Source organism: Macaca fascicularis, chromosome 9 (assembly GCF_037993035.2).
Source record: "Macaca fascicularis isolate 582-1 chromosome 9, T2T-MFA8v1.1".
NCBI lineage: Eukaryota > Metazoa > Chordata > Mammalia > Primates > Cercopithecidae > Macaca > Macaca fascicularis.
This window is the reverse complement of record NC_088383.1, coordinates 141,368,558-141,389,098: the sequence shown is the minus strand read 5'-3', so window position 1 is coordinate 141,389,098 and position 20,541 is coordinate 141,368,558. Positions and strand designations below refer to the sequence as shown.

The window sequence follows — 20,541 nt, the reverse complement described above, 5'->3', positions numbered from 1 at the left end:
CTTTCCATCTTTAAAGAAAATGTGTTATCTGTTAATAACAGTAGGCCAGGGAGTGGCCCTTGGGGTGTTCACTCAAATCTGGGGCGGGGAAGAGGCAACTGTTGTTTTTATCTCCAAGCTTCTTGATCCTGTCCCTTGAAGGTGGCCCGAATGTGTGCAAGCAGTAGCTGTCACAGCCCTGCTGACAGAGGAGGGTTGGAAGCTGACCTTCGACTGGGCCCTGGTAGGGAGCACCCCACATCAGGTCAGGCATATATGAAATCAAAGAGCTGGGAGATGGTTGACTAATTCCTGGACATTAAAATATGAAGTCCTATTACTAGAAAAAGATGATTTGGTCTTAATAACAGATACTTGCTTGAATCCAGTCAGTTTCTTATTGAAAGGACAGGAGAATAAGGTGGCATCAGACTGTAACTGTTAGGTATCATAGAATATCAAACTAAAGTCACACCAGACCTTCGAGAAGCTCCCCTACATGATGGAATGAGGCTGTTTGTGGATGGGTCATCCCAAGTGACTAATGGTAAAAGACACAATGGCTATGCTGTCATTGATGCAAACGATCCTCATGTGAAAAAGGTAGATTACCCAACAACTGGTCAGCACAAACCTGTGAATAATATGCTCTCAACCAGGCCCTAAAGCCCCTAGAAGACCAAGAAGGCACTATATATAGTGATTCCAAATACGCCTATGGAGTAGGACATACCTTTGGAAGGATCTGGACAGAGTGGGGCCTGATAAATAGTAAGGGGAAAAAACTGGTACATGGGGAACTGGTCAAGCAAGTTTTAGAAAGCATCCTGCCTCCAGCGGAGATAGCCATGGTTCATGTAAACGGCTGTCAGATAGGAAACACTATAGAAGCTGTAGGGAACAGGCTTGTGGATGAAGCTTCTAAACAAGCCTCTCTAAAGTAAGAAGTTAGACTGTTTAGCCTAATCCAGATATCCCTAAGGTGGTATTAAGACCCCAATTTTCTAAAGAGGAGGAAGAGCTGGGCAAGATAGGGGCCACTCGGCTGGGCGCGGTGGCTCAAGCCTGTAATCCCAGCAATTTGGGAGGCCAAGACGGGCGGATCACGAGGTCAGGAGATCAAGACCATCCTGGCTAACACGGTGAAACCCCGTCTCTACTAAAAAATACAAAAAAACTAGCCGGGCGAGGTGGCAGGCGCCTGTAGTCCCAGCTACTCAGGAGGCTGAGGCAGGAGAATGGCGTGAACCCGGGAGGTGGAGCTTGCAGTGAGCTGAGATCCGGCCACTGCACTCCAGCCTGGGCGACAGAGCGAGAGTCCGTCTCAAAAAAAAAAAAAAAAAAAAGAAAAAAGAACAAGATAGGGGCCACTCAAACTGAGGATGGGAGGTGGGTGCTCTCTGATGGGAGATAAATGATAAACCCATAATGAGAGAACTGATGTCCATACTGCACAAGGAAGTCACTGGGGTCCCAAGACCACGTGTGATGCAATACTCAAGAATTAAGGGTGTATAGGGATTTACACACCTGCTAAACAAGTGTGTGGGGGTTGTGTGACCTGCCAGAGAATAAACAAAAAGGTAGTTCGACTACTAGCTGGGTGCGGAGGCTCATGCCTGTAATCCCAGCACTTTGGGAGGCTGAGGCAGATGGATCATGAGGTTAGGAGTTTGAGACCAGCCTGCCCAACATAGTGTGAAACTCCATCTTTACTAAAAATACAAAGAATTAGCTGGGCGTGGTGGCAGGTGCCTGTAATCCCAGCTACTCGGGAGGCTGAGGCAGGAGAATCACTTGAACCCGGGAGGCGGAGGTTGCAATGAGCTGAGATTGCACCACTGCACTCCAGTCGGGGCAACAGTGCGAGACTCCATCTCAAAAAAAAAACCAAAAAAACCAAAAGACTACCAGAGGGAGACCTCCTTCAAGTAGATTTTACAGAAATGCCCACAATAGAGAGACGAAAGTATCTGCTGGCAATGGTAAACCACCTCTCCACCTGGGTAGGGGCCTCCCCCTCCCAACTGCCACCACCACGTATGTGGCCAAAATAATCTCACAACAAATTATACCCAGATTTGGCCTGGTAGAAAATATTGATTCAGACAACGGGAGCCACTTTACCTCGAGGGTGCTAAGGGGAATTCTGGAGGGTTTGTACATTAGATGGGTTACCACACCCCTTGGCACCCTGCTTCCTCTGGAAAAGCAGAAAAAAGGAATCGGACTCTCCAAAAGCGTATTTACTAATCTTAGAAACTAAAGTGCCTTGGACCAGATGTCTCCCCAGAGCAACTCCTGAGGATTAGTACAGCCCCGAGGAAAGGCCTGGGACGGTCCCCTTACGAGTTGTTATATGGACTCCCAGATTTAGGTGGGACTACTGACCTTCCTGCTATGAAAACCAAAGACGAATTTTTAAGAAATTATACACTGGCCATATCCTCCACCCTGTCATCCCTCCGGCTGAAAGGATTTCTGACTCAAACCCTGCCTCATGAGTTCACGGTTCACCACTTCCGGCCTGGCGAAGCTCTGCCCAAGCTGGGAAGGTCCCTACCAAGCTCTCCTAACCACTGAGACAGCCGTACGAACAGGTGGATAGGGGTGGACACATGGCACTCAGTCAAGAGACAGGTAAAAGAACTCCTGGAAGGAAGGGAAAGGGGAAATGGGAAGTGTACAGATCTCCTAAGGAACCCCTAAGCTAACTCTGAGGAAAACCTAGAAGGAAGCCACGAGCAGGCTCTGTCATTGGGGTGGACGTAGTTAGAATTAATCGGTACACAATTATTGGACGGAGCCTGGTAGAAGAATAGCCAATCAAACTAATAGTCAATATAGCTAGAACCTCCACCTCCCAGACCATAAGTTTTGATGCCTGCCAAGTCTTACTTTGTGGGAATTTAGGGAACCAAAGGCAGCTGTCACGAGCAAACAAATATCTATGTCCTGAAACAGGTCGCTACGGGGAAAGCCCTGTGCTAGCTGGAATGAGGTCTGGTGGACCACCCAATTTTGAGGCTGGGTGAGCCATTCTCCCAAAACCAAACCCTTAAAGAATAAAATACAGTTATATAAGAGCCCCACACCACCTAACTGTAGAAATTTAGAGTGCAATCCTATATTAATTAACATAAATACCCTAGCTACTCTAGACCAGGAACCTTGGAGGTATGGATCAGGAATAAGTATCTCAGGAAGGGATCCCGTGGAACAGTTAGCTTTCAGGCACGTCACCAACTCTACCCCGAGCCTACCCAGGATTACTATAACTCCCGGTCCCACTACTTCCTTTAACCCACCGGACAATGCCCTAAGAGAGTAAAAATAACGAAGGTAACAGATTTGAGGCAGACTTTAGAAACTGAGACTGGATATGGGGATATCAATGCCTGGGCCTGATGGGTCAGATTTTCGGTACTAGCTCTTAATAAGAGCTACTGTCACGCATGTTCTGCTGGGCAGCCTCAGGCACAGGTGGTTCCAGTTCCCCCAGGATTGGATACCAATCCTGATGGAATGCAATGCATATTGGCTTTATACCAGGACAGGGATGCATGGGGAAATGAGATTTGCAAAAGTCTATCACTGCTATTCCCGCCTTGTGAAAATCAGACATGAGAGCAATCCCCTCATCCTCCATAGGGAATACGAACCACTCCTCTTGCCTCTCTAGGCAGGGGGCAGAGTTCAATAAGGCTGTGGGAGAACTCTCAACTTGTACCCACATCTTAAACATTACTGGTGAGTCAAACAATGGCAACTACTCGGCTCTTCATACACCCCAGGCTGATGTCTTGTGGTAAGTGGGAAGAGGAACCTCTGTGACCTGTTACTGTCCAAATGGACTGGGACTTGTGCCTCAGTTCAACTGGCCATTCCATTCACCCTGGCATTCCATAAGATCCCCAAGAACCCCCATGGCCACCTAAGTCAGAGAGATCTAGCAGATTCTTTTGATCCCAATATTTATATTGACTCAGTAGGAGTCCTAAAGGAGCACCTAACGAACCGAAGACCCGAAACCACACAGCTGCTGGGCTTGCATCAGCACTCTTCTGGTGGTCAACTATTAATAAAAATGTAGACTGATGAATTGCATCTATTACAATCAACAAAGATTCATCACCTATACTCAAGATGCTCTCAAAGAAGTGTCTGGCCAGTTAGATGCCACCAACCAAATGGCATGGAAGAACAGACTTGCACTAGACATGATCTTGGCAGAGAAAGGGGCCGTACGCGTCATAATGGGCGGAAAGCATTGCACTTTCATTCCTAACAATACTGCCCCAGATGGAATCATCACAAAAGCATTACAAGAGTTAACAACTTTAGCCAACGAATTGGTGGAAAATGCTGGAATTGATGATTGGCTAGAGTTGATTGGCTAGAGAGCTGGTTCGGGAAAACGGAAAGGAATGGTCGCCTCCATTCTGACATCCCTTATAATAGGGGCTGGAGTCCTGAGAGCTACAGGGTGTTGCATTATCCTCCATGTTAAAGGGTTAACCCAAAAATTAATTGAAACAGCCATCAACAAACAAATACCCATAACATATCAACTATTATTAGAAACCAAATCAGATCTACTCTGTTATGATGAAGACAGTCAACAGCTTTTGAAATGATGTGAGGAACAAAGGACACAAAAATAAATGTGGAAATGGGACTAACAGGAGTAAAAAGAGAAAGAGGAGGGAATTGAAGGAAATAATGTATACAGTGGTCCATTTCCAAGACAAAGTGCCTTGAATCGGCTTAGGTCAACAAACTACAGAAGAAACAGGATGTACTAGGCCCCTGCTTGGATAGCCAACGCCTGCTTCTCGGCACCCCCCACCCCTTAGTTGCCCTCACCCGAACTAAAGAGGTTTAGTCTAAGATGAAAGTTTACTGGCCTAAAAATATCTCGTTTTGTCTGTTCTTATCAGCCTGCCCAGCTACTTAGGTCATAAGTCAAATACTGGAAGAGCCCCTGAGCTGACTGGCAGTGCAATGCATTGTGGGCCGCAACAAAATGCAGCAGGACAACCCCAAAGAAAACACCTACAGCCCCTGCCCAACAACCAATAGGCGACCTCCAGAAAGACTGTGACCCCCGCCCACACAGTACTCAGCCTATGAGGAAGCGGGGGCGGGACCTGCACCCTACACCCCCTACCCAACAACCAATAGGTGAAGTCCGGGAAGGCTGTGACCCCCCCCCCACAGTACTCAGCCTATGAGGAAGCGGGGGCGGGACCTGCACCCTGCAGCCCCTACCCAACAACCAATAGGTGAAGTCCGGGAAGACTGTGACCCCCCCCCCCACAGTACTCAGCCTATGAGGAACTGGGGGCGGGACCTGTGCACTAGGGGATAAGAGGCTTGCTGTAACCGTGCTGGGTGTGCCTGCCCACCAGACACCCAATCTTGCAAAACTGTGTTTAAAAGTCTCATTTCCACTGTTCTCTGAGTCCATTCTTTGGGTTTGTTTCTCACATGGTGAACAGTGAATCGGCTATGTCACAACACAAGTTTCATCTTTCCTATTAGGTCCTGGGAGCCTCATGTGAGGATGGGGGATCTCTGGAAGTGCTGTTTATGACTTCAGTGAGAAAGTCTACCACTCTGATTACCTCATTTAGAGACTTGATGTCATGGTAATAAAATTTATACTGACATTTGTCTTCTGAAAGCTATAAGCAGTTATCAAGTTTCTTCATTAAGCCTGAAGACCTCTGGAATTTCCTCCTTCTCCCATTATGCATAAAGGTAACAGAAACCTCAGGGCTCTGCTGGATCCGTAATTCAGGGCTGAGGATATCTGTTCATTAAAAGTGACACCTGTGTAACAGGAGCCAGGACAAGGCAGGTCCCCATGACCAGTGCCTTATCCTAGATGTCAGCAGGAAGGAAAGAGCGAGACCAGTGCTGCCCTGACAGCAAAGACAAGGCAAATGTAGAGTTTATAACTTAAGCAGCCACTAAAAATCTAAATATGTAGCTCTGGTAAAAGCACTCAAAAATGTCAATCTGGCCAGGTGCGGTGGCTTACACCTGTAATTCCAGCACTTTGAGAGGCTGAGACAGGCAGATCACCTGATCTCAGGTGTTCAAGACCATCCTGGGCAACATGGTGAAACCCCATCTCTACTAAAAATACAAAAAGAAAGTCAATCAATATCATAACTGTGTTTCAGACACTGAACTTTCACGTTATTCATTTTTACAATAAATGATGTGAAAATGTGATCGTTCCCACATTCCAGATTAAACCAAATGAGGTTTAAGGAAATTCTGTGAGTCCCAGCAGGGACAGGTGCTGCAGGGGGAACCCTCAACTGTCTAACATCAAAGCTGTGCCCTCACAGAAGCTTTCTCTAGAAATCATAGGGACAAGACAGCATCTACTGCGGACTGACCCGGAGAAGGGCCGGGCACGAAGTAAAACCAGTGTGTAACATGAGCAAAACCATGGGTGAGAACAAAGTTTTTAACTGTTAATGTTGCCTGATTTTCTTTAAGGTTTTGTGTTTTAATTAAGAGTTCAAGGGTGTTTGGCAGTAGTTACTACCACAGGTTTTGAGAGGTGAACTGCAAGGAAGAGAACAGACACCTTCATCTAAATAGATGCACTATTTCCATGGGTTGGTCCCCATCATGAAATTTCCCATTTTGTTGTGATCGGCATATGAAACTATGAGTTAGCCTTTCCTCTATTTCATTTTAGAATTCATCACTTCCAAAGAGAAAGAAGCCTACAAATAAAGCCCGGGGTAGATTCCCATTTCTGCCTCCCAACACAGCCAGAGGAGCAGCCCCACTTACTTGAAGGCTGGGGATTCTAAAGACCTCCTCCAAATGGCACAGACCACTTTCACTCAAGTCTAAAATCGGTGAGGAGGAAAAGATGATGCCTCCAACACACTTGTGAACATCTTTGGATGGGGTGGCAGGCAAGCTCCTAGTCTGACCAGCACCCTCCTCCAGATCAGCAGCAGCCACAGAGGGAACTGTGTAGGAGCCGCTTCCCTCCATCCGTTCTCTTCCAGGGACAGCAGCTCATCCTCCTTGGTCTGGAGTCACCTGGAGACACAGGAAGGGAAGATGTAGAAACAACTAATTATACTGAGGCAAAACAGAACAGCTATGTGGCAGATCTGCAGTAATTTAACTTGCTTTAAAAGCTGTCATTTTTCATAAGCTGTAGCAAAAATCTGACTTTTAAACATGTAAAAAAAAAAAAAGAAATACAAAGAGGTTCAGATTAAAATTCTCTGCTTTCACTTTGTACAATCGAGTTCCAAGATTTAACTCCTGGAAAACGCAAAGGCGCACAATAAATAGAAATGATCATTTTAGGGATATAAACAGATCAGAACACTTCAAAGCCTGTAAATCAACTGTACCGCTTCCATGAAATGATTGGGGGGGTGAAGTTTGCACTGTTTCTTATCTCTGGTGTGGTTCTGTGCCTTTTGAAATATGTTTTTAGTTCCTTGAGGCCAGGAAGCCTGTCTTTTGTTTACCATTTTGGCCCAGTGACCAGAACTAAGTCTGGCTAACACCCAGTTAAGCACCGGGGAAAAACCTGTTAAATTAAGAATCTTGAATTTTCGTTGTCCAGCAACACTTTTACTCAGAACTATTGTTCACCAAAACCTCATTCAGCGAGGCACACTTCCACTTGCAATTTCCAAACAATTTATTCGGCAATAAGAATCAACGTTGGAATGCACCAGTTCATCTAATTCAAATCACTCAACCGCCCAATGATTGGCACATGTGTGTGTACTTCATTCCCGTTTTAAGGAGGAGGAGGCTGAGGCGTAGATCAGTTAGGGAACTGCTGCAGGGGCGCAGTTAATTGGGAGGTAGCGGCGACACTGAGACCCAGCAGGGTTCGACCCCAGGCGGCCTATATTCCATGGAAGCCTGTGGGCTTTTTCACGGTCAGTTCACTTGTTTTCTCCGAATCACGGAACTTAAAATAGAGGACGGGAGGCTTCAAACCTCGGAACAGGGAAAATATCTTAAAACCAGAAGTGAAACGACAGCCTGGACTTACACAGCGCCCAGGCAGCGCGGGCTCAGTGGGGTTTCCGAGGCTGCCTTCAAGGGATCCCCACGCACGCCCACCCCTGCTCCCTGCCTCAGTTTCCCCATCCGGGCGAGGCAGAGTTGGATCCGACGCTCTGGGCCTCACATTCCAGGCCTGAGGAGTGTGGCCTTTGCCGTCAGCATCGGGGCTGGAGCTACGCGACAGGGCACCAGGGGCCGCGGCACCACCTTCCTGCCACCGCCCGCCTCGAGGGCCCAGGGAGCTGGCCGTGCCCGCCCGTCTCACCTGCCGCTCCCCGGCCCACTGGAGCGCTGGCGAGTCACGCCGCCGAGAGCTGCAGCCCAACAATGGAGGCCACCCAGACAACGCGGTCGCCATGGAGACGCCGGTACCGAAGCCCGCAGGCGCCAACCCGAGCGTGGGTGTGTCCGTGGTGCGCCTGCGCGAGGGGTGTGCTGCGCCTGCGCGCGGGGGTGTGCCTGTTGTGGCGGTTTGTGCCCGTTTGCGGGGGCGGGTTGTGGTGCGCCTGCGCGGGGAGGGGGTGCTTGCGCCGGCGGGGGGGAGGTTGTGGTGCGCCTGCGCGGGGGCACGGGTGTGGTGCGCCTGCGCGGGGGCACGGGTGTGGTGCGCCTGCGCACGCACGCGACCAACGGCAGCATCCGTTTTTCCGCGCCAGCTGCGGCGGAGGGGCGGTGACCGACGGGCAAGTAGAGACCCAGGGGGTTTGGAGGGGCGAGCGGCCTGGCACAGAGGGGAAGGAAGACAGCGGGATGCTGAGTGCTGTCTGGGGAGCCGGAGGGCCCGGGGCGGGCGGGGCTGCTCGAGGACAGCCGAGCAGAAAAGAATTGGTGCTGAGGCACCACTTTTGGAGCCGCCCTCGCTGCCTGCCCTTCCCGCTGGGCTCACTCCCCGCTTCTCTCCTGGGGCTTCCTGGAGTCACTTCCCACGTGAGCTGCTTGTCCCCAAATCTTGCCTCAGGGCTTGCTCTCAGGGGAACGCAGACTCAGACCGTCCTCCTTGGAGAAGTAAGGCTCCTCTGCTGAGTCTCCTGCCGTGGACGGAGGAGGGAGGGGGGCGAGGAAACGCAGTGAGTGTCCTGAGGAAGGGTTTTGAGAATTTGTGAGAAGATGAAATGACACGGGCGGAAGGGGAGGTGCTTCGTGGTCATGTGGAACCCTGTAGTCCCGTGCACCTTCATTCCTGGATCCAGCTGTTAATGAAAAGTAGCACCCTCCATCCCGTCCAGAAACACTCTTGAAACCCGGACAGTTTAGCTAGAGCCAGCCATAATTACTTTTTTTTTTTTGAGATGGAGTCTTCCTCTGCCTCCCAGGCTGGAGTGCAGTAGCATGATCTCGGCTCACTGCAACCTCCGCCTCCCAGGTTCAAGCAATTCTCCTGCCTCAGCCTCCCCAGTAGCTGGGACTACAGGTGCCTGCCACCACGCCCAGCTAATTTTTGTATTTTTAGTAGAGACGAGGTTTCACCATGTTGGCGAGGCTGGTCTTGATCTTCTGACCTCGTGATCCGCTCGCCTGGGCCTCCCAAAGTGCTGGGATTACAGGTGTGAACCACTAGGGGCCGGCGTGATTTCACCTTTTTAAGGAAACAACATATATGGAGAAACGACTACCCACTTAGGGGAGTTACATTTTATTTTTGTGAAGATCACAATAAGAAATGTTTTCAGGCCGGACACGATGGCTCATGCCTGTAATCTCAGCACTTTGGGAGGCCACGGTGGGAGGATCACTTGTGGCCAGGAGTTTGTGACCAGACTGGGCAACCCAGTCTCTACAAAAAATTAAAAAAAAAAAAAAAAAAAAAGTGGTGTGGTGGCACACACCTGTAGTTCCAGCTGTGTGGGAGGCTGAGGCAAGAGGATCGCTTGAACCTAGGATTTTGAGGCTGCAGTGAGCTATGATTGTGCCACTGAATGTCAACCTGGGTGACAGAGCGAGACCCTGTCTCAAAAAAAAGTTTTCGTACGTACCCAACTATCGTACCAGTCAGGAAGCTGAAGGCACAACCAGTGCCTTCCCAGGAGCGTGGGGAGGCCAACCTCCCGGGCAGAGCAAGGAGAGAATGGGGAGTGGCGTGGGTGGTGCCGTGAGCAGCAGCGAGAGGGATGGAAGATTTCAGCGCAATGCTGTTTCTAACAAGGTTCAGCATTCCACTATCTCTTTTCACAAATAAAACAGTTACCAACAATTTGAGCCTGTTCCCTCTTGCTTGTTATTGTTGCCTCAGGTTTTTGTTTCACATTTTTCATGCTAAATTAATTTTTGTAGTCAGTAGTTAATTGTTTGTACGAGCATGTTTTGCCCTTTTCTGTTCTCAGTTTTTACCCAGGCAGATCACATCCATTGGTAGCCTTTTGGCAAGCATTCTTGGGTGAGCCTCCCAACGTAGGAACAAATAAGTGTTCATTTTGATCTGATTATTGAGTGGCTATAAAGCTGGTGCGGCATGTGGTGGTTTTAGGACCTTCCTCTGGGGCAGCAACTGCTGCTACCCTGCCGAGAAGTTTGCTGCCCGTGGCATTGCCACTTCCATGAAGGAAATCTGTCTTCTCTTTTCATGTCTTTGTTCTGAAATTCTGCTGTGGTATTTCTGAGTGTGGGTTGGTTTGGCTATGCTGCCTGGCGCTGGCCGTCTCTTCTCACCTGAGATAGCAAGGTTCCGGCCATCTGTCCTCCCGTGGCACCTCTGCACCCTGACGGAATTCTTGTTCTGGGATCTCCTAAAAGGGAGTACCCACTCAGTGTCTTGTCCATCTCTCAAACTGCGCTTCCCAATGTTGGCCTCTGTGTTCTGGGTTTACGATCTTCCAGTTTACTAGCTCTCTGTCCGTCCAATTAGTTTGTTTCATCAATTGAGTTTTTAAATGAAACTGCATTGGTCTATATTTCTAATTTTCTTTTTTGTGTCCATTTGTTCTTATTTCTTCCAGTTTTTGTTTTATAATGTTTTTAATGTTCATTGCTGTTTTCTTTCTTTATCTACCATGAGAATCCTAAGCACATCTATTTATTTATTTTATTTATTTTTTGAGGTAGGGTCTCAGTCTGTCACCCAGGCTGGAGTGCAGTGGTGTGATCTTGGCTCACTGCAGCCTTTGCCTCCCAGATTCAAGCAATCCTCCCACCTCAGTCCCTCAAGTAGCTGAGACTGCAGGCATGTGCCACCATGCTGGGCTAATTTTTGTATTTTTTGTAGAGACGGGGTTTTAGCATGTTGCCTAGGCTGGTCTCGAACTCCTGAGCTCAAGCCATCCACCCGCCTCGGCCTCCCAAAGTGCTAGGATTACAGGCGTGAGCCACTGCCAGGCCTGAGCCACTGCCTGGCCTAGACACACTTATTTTAAACTGTGCTCTATTGTTTTCTGGGCTGAATTTACCAGTTGATGCCTGATATTGTTATCTGTCTTCTTGGAGTCCTGTGTTTTGAAATCTAGGCTTGCAGGCTTCTGCAAAGGGGGTTATGTTCTGTTTCCCTGGGTATTCACTGTGTGTCATGCTCTGGCAGGAGCCTCCGTCCAGCCTTTTGGGGTCATGCTTGGGTGCTTGCCTGGCCTTCCCATTGGGAGCTGTAGATCCAGTCCTGGAGCCAGCAAGAGGCTGGGCCGAGGGCTGTCCTCGTCTCCATCCCCAGATATCGCTGCAGAAGTTGTATGTTTTTCCACATTCCTTTCATGGAAGTGAAACTGCCTTAGAAAATTATAACTGAGGAAATTATGATAGTGAAAGAGATCAGACCTAACCGACTCCATCTTGCTTCTAACTTAAGCTGTCCTTGTTCATTCCTGGGCGTAGGCCGAACTAACGTTGGGAAGGAACTCTGAAACAAAATGGGTAACAGCCCTTTCCCGAAAATACCTGCTTCTTGCCCAGGGACCCGTCTGTCTTTGCAGGACTGACAAATTAGCTACAGTATTAGAAATTACAGGTTAGGGGTCCTGCGACTCTGGCTCCAAGAGTCTAAACCTCCCCAAATTGCTCCTGGGTATAACATCATTATTGTAAAACCCTAGATCAGAGCTTGAGATATTTTGCAAACCCAGCACTCCATAGATCAGCTGATACCACCCAGACCCGTAATCTGGCTCCACCGGTTCTGGCGCCCACCCGGGAGTAGAAAACAGCAAGGAAACCTCACTTCAGCCCCCTATGATTCCATCTCCAACCTGACCAGTCAGCACTCCACATGTCCCAAAGCCCCACCCTCCGAATTAGCTTTAAAACTCTGATCCCAGAATGTGCGGGGAGACTGATTGAGTAATAGTAAAACTCCAGTCTCCTGCACAGCCGGCTCTGCTGTGACTCTTTCTCCATTGCAATTCCCCTGTCTTGATAAATTGGCTCTGTCTAGGCAGCAGGCAAGGTGAACCCATAGGGCAGTTACAGAGGCAAGAGACTTACTCCAGCCCTGGTTTTCAGCGATGCTCTTGGCTGTTCTCCACTCCTCTCAGGCACTTTCTGCCCCTCACTCTTCAGGGACAGCCTTCCCAAGCACCTTTCCCTGTTTCTGGGACCAGAGCCCCCACAGGCCCAAAGTCTGGGTCCTGTGAGCTGCTATGTGTTTCCGATTCATTTTTGGTCTATGGACTGTTGTTGGTTTTTAAATTTGTCTTTTAAAAATTATCTATCATAGGCCAAGCATGATGATGGCTCACACCTGTAATCCCAGTGCTTTGGGAGGCTGAGGCGGGCAGATCACCTGAGGTCAGGTGTTTGGACCAGCCTGACCAACATGGCGAAACCCCCGTCTCCACTAAAAATACAAAAATTATCTGAGCATGGTGGTGCATACCTGTAGTTCCAGGTACTCGGGAGGCTGAGGCAGGAGAATTGCTTGAACCTGGTAAGCAAAGGTTGCAGTGAGCTGAGAGCGTGCCACTGCACTCCAGCCTGGGTGACAAAGCGAGACTCCATCTCAAAAAAATTTTAAAAATAAAAATTAAAAAAATAAAAATTACCTATTGTAGCCATGGGTGGGGAGAATTGTGGGAGGGCCTCTGTATTAGTTTGTTTTTATGCTGCTGATAAAGACATACCCAAGACTGGAAAGAAAAAGAGGTTTAATGGACTTACAGTTCCACATGGCCGGGGAGGCCTCACAAGCATAGTGGAAGGTAAGGAGGAGCAAGTCACATCTTAAATGGAGGGCAGCAGGCAAAAAGAGAGAGAGCTTGTGCAGGGGACTCAGCTTTTTAAAACCATCAGATTTCGTGAGACGTGTTCACTATCACGAGAACAGCCTGGGAAAGACCTGCCCCCATGATTCAGTTACCTCCCGCTGGGTCCTTCCCGTAACGCATGAGAATTCAAGATGAGATTTGAGTGGAGACATAGCCAAACCGTATCAGTCTCTAAGCTTGAACTTGCAATACTATCTTGCCTGGAGAAAGTAATATTTTCCAAAACAGGAAATAAAACAGTTTTACTCTGCTTTAGTTTTTTATGTAATACCTTATTGTGAAGCTGCCGTAAATTATGTGTGATGTTTTTCCAATAATTAATATTCTTCTACATTGTAAACCAAAAACAAAATTCTAAGTCCCCCAACCAACTGAATGAACCCGTCTTCTCAGTCAAGGGGATTCCAAAGAAACCTGAAAAACTAGGTCAGACCATTACAAACAGTGAAGGATTGGGCATGCTTCATGATACTACTCTCCTTTTTGGGGGTTAGGCAAAGTCACCAGCATTAACATTAAAATAGAGATCTTGGCTGGGTGAGGTGGCTCACGCCCGTAATCCCAGCACTTTGGGAGGCCAAGGCAGGCAGATCACTTGAGGTCAAGAGATCGAGACTAGCCTGGCCAACAAGGGGAAACCCCATCACTACTAATAGTACAAAAATTAGCTGGGCGCGCACCTATAATTCCTGCCACTTGGGAGTCTGAGGCACAAGAATTACTTGAACCCAGCAGATGAGGTTGTAGTGAGCCGACAATGCACCACTGCACTCCAGCCTGGTGACAGAGTGAAACTGTGTCTCAAAAATAAAAGAGATCTTAAGACTGACAGAATAGACTGTAGCAATAAGATACCAACTCCAACTGACTCTGGCATGATATCACATGGCAGATAAAGAAGGAAAGCAAGATAATTACCCCCAAATTTGTTTCTTTTCCATAACTTGAAATGGTCCTGCAAAGCTGTCTTCTGTGGGGCAGAGATTTGTATCTGTAAAGAATCTGTAACATAACTAGATCTTTACCCTTCCAGGCCTTCCCAATCCTGAAGAGATGAACTGAAAGTCTAGCATCTTTTAAAGATCAACACAGGAAACCGTGTTAGTCCATTTTCACGCTGCTAATAAAGACATACCAGCCGAGTACCGTGGCTCATGCCTGTAATCCCAGCACTTTGTGAAGCCAAGGCAGGCGGATCACGAGGTCAGGAGATTGAGACCATCCTGGCTAACACGGTGAAATCCCATCTCTACTAAAAATACAAAAAAAATAGCCGGGTGTGGTGGCAGACACCTGTAGTCCCAGCTACTTGGGAGACTGAGGCAGGAGAGTGGCATGAACCTGGGAGGCGGAGCTTGCAGTGAGCCGAGGTCGTGCCACTGCACTCCAGCCAGGGCAACAGAGCGAGACTCTGTCTAAAAAAAAAAAAAAAAAAAAAAGACATACCAAAGACTGGGCGATTTACAAAAGAAAGAGGTTTCATTGGACTTACAGTTCCACCTGGCTGGGGAAGCCTCACAATCATGGCGGAATGCAAGGAGGAGCAAGTTGCGTCTTACCTGGATGGCAGCAGGCAAGAACTTGTGCAGGGAACTCCTCTTTTTTTTTTTTTTTTTTTTTTTTTTGAGACGGACTCTCGCTCTGTCATCCAGGCTGGAGTGCAGTGGCATGATCTCGGCTCACTCCAAGCTCTGTCTCCCGGGTTCAAGCCATTCTGCTTCAGCCTCCCGAGTTGCTGAGACTACAGGTGCCCGCCACCACGCCTGGCTAATTTTTTATATTTTTTAGTAGAGACAGGGTTTCACCATGTTAGCCAGGGTGGTCTTGATCTCCTGACCTCGTGATCCACCTGCCTTGGCCTCCCAAAGTGCTAGGGTTACAGATGTGAACCAGTGCGCCTGGCTGGGGAACTCCTCGTTTTAAAACCATCAGCTCTCATGAGACTTATTCACTGTCATGAGAACAGCATGGGAAAGACTTGTTCCCATGGTTTGATTACCTCCCACCGGGTCCCTCCCACAACACGTGGGAGTTCAACTTAAGATTTGGGTGGGAACACAGCCAAACCATATCAGAAATGTCAGAATTTACCATCAATTGTCTCTAATGGTAGCCACCAATGAGACTTCATCTACTAATGAGAACCTTGGTCTCCACAACCCTTTATCTTAACCCAGACACTCCTTTCTGTTGATTCATTCCAGGTCTTTAGATAATAATTATTTCAACCTATTGTCAATCAGAAAATCTTTGAATCCACCTATGACCTGTAAGCTTACTCTCCTGCATCTCTCCCCATCCCACTTTCAGTCGTCCTATCTTTCTGACCAAACCAATGTATACCTCACATGCACTGATTGATGTCTTATGTTCCCGTAAAATGTATAAAACCAACTTGCAACCCAACCCCCTTGGGCACATCTCAGGGTCTCTTGAGACTGCCTTGGGCCATAGTCACTCGTATTTAGCTCAGAAATAACCCTCTTGAAGTATTTGACAGAACTTGATTCTTTGTCAACAACATCAAAAGAAAGGCAATCTTTTTTTTTAAATGTAAAATATACTTTATAGAAAGTTGAATGTAAGGACAATACACATTTCTATATAAGTTTACAGATTTCAAAATGGCCTAAAATTGTTTTTTGGAAGATGTTCAAAATGCTGCTGGCAGCTGATTCCATTTCTGCTGTGCTGTGCCTGCTAAACCAATCATCATATACAATGTGACAACTGAAATACATTGCTCTTCCTTGAAAAGAGTTCAGACTGCAAAGTGAAGATGACCTCTGTTTCCTCATGTAGGTCTTCTGAGAGCACAACAGGACTGGGATTGTGCCGGGAAGATGTGGAATGGTGTGGAAAGACAAGCTGCAGCCTTCAGGCTGCCATGGAAAAGCTGGGGGTGTGTTCTGTGGCCCATCAGGAGGGGGTGTGTGATGAATTATTAACGGATTTCTCAGATGAGCCAAAGTGGTGAACTTGTCTCAGTACCCAGGGAGACTCAGCCTCATCCCCAGCTCTTGGCCTCCACTTTCCCAGCTGCTGTGGTTGGAGTGGGTCCCCGGAATTCATCTGTTGGAAATTTGGTCCAGGTGTGGGGGTGTTGGGAGGTGGGGTCTTTAAGGTGTGGTTAGGCCATTAAGAGATTCAGGCTGCTCTTTAGGGACTGGGCTAATTCTTGAGGGAGTGAGTGGGTTCCCACTCTCTCCGGACAGCATTAATTTCCACAAGGTTGGGTTATTATAACATGAGGCCATCCCTCATGTTTTGTCCCACTCCCTCTTCCACTTTCCTTCCGTGTCATGATGCAGGACAAAAGCACCACCAGAAGCTGTTGCCGTGCTCTTGGGCTTCCCAGCCTTCAAAACTGTGAGTGAAGTAAACATCTTTCCTGTATAAAGCATAACCCAGTCTCAGGTATTCTTTATAGCAACAGAAAATGGACTTAGACAGTGGTCTTGAGACTTGGGTGCAAAATGGTTTATCTTCATCCATCACCCCATCCCAAGCCAATTTCATTGCCTGTAAGCCTCTAATCCCCATGCACCCCACCTTCTATCTTAATTCTTTAACTTGAATTCATGTACCTAACATATAGACAGGTTTTGGGGATTCAGACATTGACATCTGTGAGGGCCATTATTCTGTCTACCACAATTAGACCAGCACATCTCTTGAAAAGGAACTATTGGAGGAAATACATTGATGAGGTGCCAGGGTGGGCAACAGTGTGTGAACATTGGTGTTGGCCTAGGCCAGTGAGAACGCTAGGGATGGAGTCTTAAGCCAGCCAGTGATGGCCCTATTCAGTCCATACAGTTAAGAGAGATCAAGGATGAGTGACCAGGAAGCCAAGGGCAAGCGCCCCAGTAATAATCATGATTCCTGGCCTATTTCCAGACTTGAGCCAGGTTTTGGACCCAGAATGCATTGTGCAAGGAGAAATTGATTTGGTGGAAAATTACATGGTAAGTCTATTGTAAGGGGGAGGAAGAATTCCCAAGAGGTTCAACGAAAACTAAGCAACTGAAAAAGCCATTATTTCAGGAAGGACAAGCAGTAGGACAGGAAGTAATCAGTACACAGAATGAAAGGGCGGCGAGTCCCACTCAGGGCAGCACTCAGGCCAGGGAAGAGACGCCCTCTTGCCCTGGGCTTTGTGTTTTAGGGGCCTGCATTTCACAGACACAGAACCAGGTGTCTGTTCTTTTTGGTTTCGTAAAACACTCTGGGATTGAGTAAGTGATCAAATGTGATCAGGAGAGGGACGCATGAACCAAACCGGCCCCTGGGCCAAAGAGAATGGGGCTGAGACATGCACATGTTCGTGGAGAGAGGAGAGAACCACGACCTCCATGCCAGGACACTGGAGGAAGAACAGTGGCCACTGCAGATCACCCCAAGTGGGTGTCAGGCAGGAGGGCTTCCCAACCAGGGTGCCGCCTCCCCCTGCTGGGTGGTATGGTCCTGGGAAGGGCTTAGTAATTCCAGGGCTTCTCAGATGCTGGCAACATTTTACTTCCTGTGCTGGTAGTTACACTGGCATGTTTCCATTGTGAAATTTGGTTGAGATGCATGCCTATTACCTGTGTAGTTTCCCACAGGTATGCTATGCAAGAGTTTATACACATCCTTAGGAGAAAATGTCAGGGAATTTTACTTTGTTCTTAGGCTAAGAAAGGATTTCTTAAACAAGATATAAAAATACCATAAAAATAAATATTGATAAATTCACTATACTAGAAATACTCCTGTTCATCAGAAAGATACCACAAAGAAAATTAAGTCAGCCAAAAACTGAGAGAAGGTATTGGCGATTCTTATATCCAGTGAAGATCAGTTCCAAAATCTATAATCCGATAAAGATAGCATTCCTGTGATTCAATAGGGAAAATATAGATACACATTTACAGTAATAGATAAAAAGATATAAACCAATAGCTCACAGTAGAGGAGAAATAAATGGCCAATAAAAATATAAAAGATGTTTCACTTTACTAGCTGTCAGAGAAATGCAATTTGATCCAAGATTGTATTTCAGATGAATGAGTCTTAACACTCACTCAGCTGGCACCAGCAAAGCAGCTGCCGTGTGTTGGTGAGCTGGTGAAGCCCACGGAACCCGCTGCCGTGAGAGGGCGTTTGTCAGTATCTTGGGAGCATCTGGGGACTCCTGTGCAGGGTTGAATTCTCAAGTGCAACAGCCCCACAATTCCCCCTTTGGACTCTTCGGTAGAGAAACAGATGGAGGCATGCGCCAGGACACAGGTGCCAAAATGTGCCCTGCAGGATCATGCATTTAAGCAAAAGCACTGGAAAGGCCAGGACAAGAGAAAGCACAAATACATCACAGTGAAGCCAAACAAGGAAGCATATTACAACCTCAAAATGAATGAACAATAGTTGCTCGCAACAATGAGAAAAAGTCTTAGAAACAGCTCTTTCCAGAAAAAAAAAAGTGGGAGACCTCATACAGTATGGCACATTTTTACGAGGTTTATAAAGCCAAGAAAAACTAGATGGCACATTGCATGTGTGAATTATAAAATTCTAAAACAAGAAAAAATTCCAGGAACGTCCCACAATCCAGGCTGGGGAGGGGGCAGGTAGGGGATGGTGGGGGGTGTGCAGGGTGGGTGCTATTGCCGAACGTGTCCTCCACTTTCATGCTGATTAAAGGTAAACACAGCCCGTCGCCACAGTGGTGAGGGCAGATTGTGATTAGTCATAGCTGTGGCAACGGAGAAGAGTCCAGCATGACCTGACTCAGCTTGAATCTGCACAGCAGTGACGGGGGGTTTTAAAGGGACAGGGAGGGGTGGGGGTCCGCTGGGGCTCAGGAGAGCCGGGGAGGTGAAAACTTAGAGTGGGAAGTGGGTGGGTCCACAGGAGACCTGTCTATAATAGGTTTGTTGACTGCGGTTATGGAAGTGAGGCCCCACCCCTGCAGAGGCTGGGGCATAGGGCCGTATTCTCAGGGGTTGCTGGAGCCAACAAGAGATCCTTTTGGCAGCTTAAGATTTCTCAGGCAGGCATTTGAGGGACTAGGTCACCCTAGGGATGCAGCCTGGAGTTCTTAGAAATGAAGTTGGCGTCTGTTCAGTCCTTCGTGGGCCATGTTGAGGCCTGGTGGAGCAGAGGGCCTGGAGGAGCCTGGCTTGTGTGGAGTCAAGGGCAGACTTGATGTTCTAACCCCTGGCTCCTCAGAGTGTGACTATATTTGGAAATAGGGCTCCCTGTCCCCAGGAAGGCCAAGTCCTTGCCGCCATTGTGATTTCTTACAGTCCTGGAGCATCTGGCTGTCCTCACCCTCTGCTGGAATCTGTAAATTATTGGTCCACCTTATCTGTCCATCTTACAATAAATGACATCTCCATACCCTGCCATGGCCTTGGGGTGGGTGCAGTGCACCTCACCGTCCTGGGACTGGCTTGTCGTGTGGTTTGTTTGTCCAATGGGATGTCAGGTGGGAGGGAGCAGAGAGGCCCAACTGGAGAGTGGGATGGAACATGGTGAGGCCCGACTGGTCAAAGGGATGTTGGGGGGATGCCAGCAAGGTGGGCCCTGTATGCCCTCCGACCACTACCCTCTTGTACCTTTGCATGTTCATGGGAGGCACATGGCGACCTGCTTGTCCCAGAAGAATGAGACACCCATGGAATAGATGTGAGCTGCATCTGTGGCCCAGAGCCAAGGCTGACCAAGCCCAGCCAAGCCCAGCCAATCCCAGCCCACCTGCAGAGTGAGAGATAAATGCTTGGCGTTCATGTTACTAACTTTGGGGTGGTTATGTAGAATTACATTGAGACTAGCCAACTGGAGTCACGTCACCCTCCACATAGCCTGCTGGGACAATGTCTCAGATGACCCAAGGCCAACTCCCCAGAGGGTCCCCAAAGTAGTCCCAGGCCAACATATGCCTTCTGTAAACAGAGCCACTTAACTCACTCTCTGGTCTGTAACCTCTTTAAAAATTCCATCTAAGGGCCAGGCATGGTGGCTTACACCTGTAATCCCAGCACTTTGGGAGGCTGAGGTGTACAGATGGCTTGAGTTCAGAAGTTTGAGACCAGCCTGGCCAAGATAGTGAAACCCCATCTCTACTAAAAGTACGAAAAATTAGCTGGGTGTGGTGGCAGGCACCTGTAATCCCAGCTACTGCTGAGGCAGGAGAATCGCTTGAACCTGGGAGGTGGAGGTTGCAGTGAGCCTAGATCGTGCCATTACACTCCAGCCAGGGCGACAATGTAAGAATCCATCTCAAAAAAAAAAAAAGGCCGGGCGCGGTGGCTCAAGCCTGTAATCCCAG

General features: G+C 48.1%; 3 protein-coding genes across 33 annotated transcripts in view; 2 read left to right on the top strand and 1 right to left on the bottom strand.

The window, feature by feature from the left end:
- LRRC27 (leucine rich repeat containing 27) overlaps positions 1 to 8,416 on the bottom strand; it is a 57,194-nt gene extending 48,778 nt beyond the window's left edge. For 26 of the 30 annotated variants that reach the window (XR_012418294.1, XR_012418297.1, XR_012418295.1 and 23 more), the window contains exons 1-2: positions 8,318 to 8,416; positions 6,799 to 7,056 (exon numbers count right to left, since the gene is read on the bottom strand). Coding sequence is in view for 19 of the 30 variants with exons in the window: in XM_065521633.1 (XP_065377705.1) it covers positions 6,799 to 7,008 (210 nt within the window). In the remaining 11 variants the exon portion in view is untranslated. Of the gene's footprint in view, positions 1 to 6,798; positions 7,057 to 8,038 lie in introns of all 30 variants that reach the window. The other 4 variants (XM_065521630.2, XM_074003101.1, XM_074003097.1 and 1 more) reach the window with 1 other exon arrangement.
- A 237-nt stretch (positions 8,417 to 8,653) lies between these two features.
- Positions 8,654 to 10,243, top strand: LOC123566918 (uncharacterized). Of its 2 annotated transcripts, XM_065521644.2 has the most exons (2): positions 8,659 to 9,057; positions 10,046 to 10,243. In XM_065521644.2, exons 1-2 carry the CDS (start codon positions 8,803 to 8,805, stop codon positions 10,226 to 10,228), a joined length of 438 nt encoding a protein of 145 aa, XP_065377716.1. In that variant the 5' UTR covers positions 8,659 to 8,802; the 3' UTR covers positions 10,229 to 10,243. The 2 variants fall into 2 exon arrangements, with proteins under 2 accessions (XP_065377715.1, XP_065377716.1); XM_065521643.2 differs by having other exon boundaries at positions 8,654 to 10,243.
- STK32C (serine/threonine kinase 32C) overlaps positions 8,654 to 20,541 on the top strand; it is a 127,327-nt gene continuing 115,439 nt past the window's right edge. Inside the window, exons 1-3 of the mRNA XM_065521641.2 lie at positions 8,654 to 8,735; positions 16,035 to 16,134; positions 16,544 to 16,601. Coding sequence (XP_065377713.1) covers positions 16,120 to 16,134; positions 16,544 to 16,601 — 73 coding nt within the window. The 5' untranslated portion in view covers positions 8,654 to 8,735; positions 16,035 to 16,119. The remainder of the gene's footprint in view (positions 8,736 to 16,034; positions 16,135 to 16,543; positions 16,602 to 20,541) is intronic.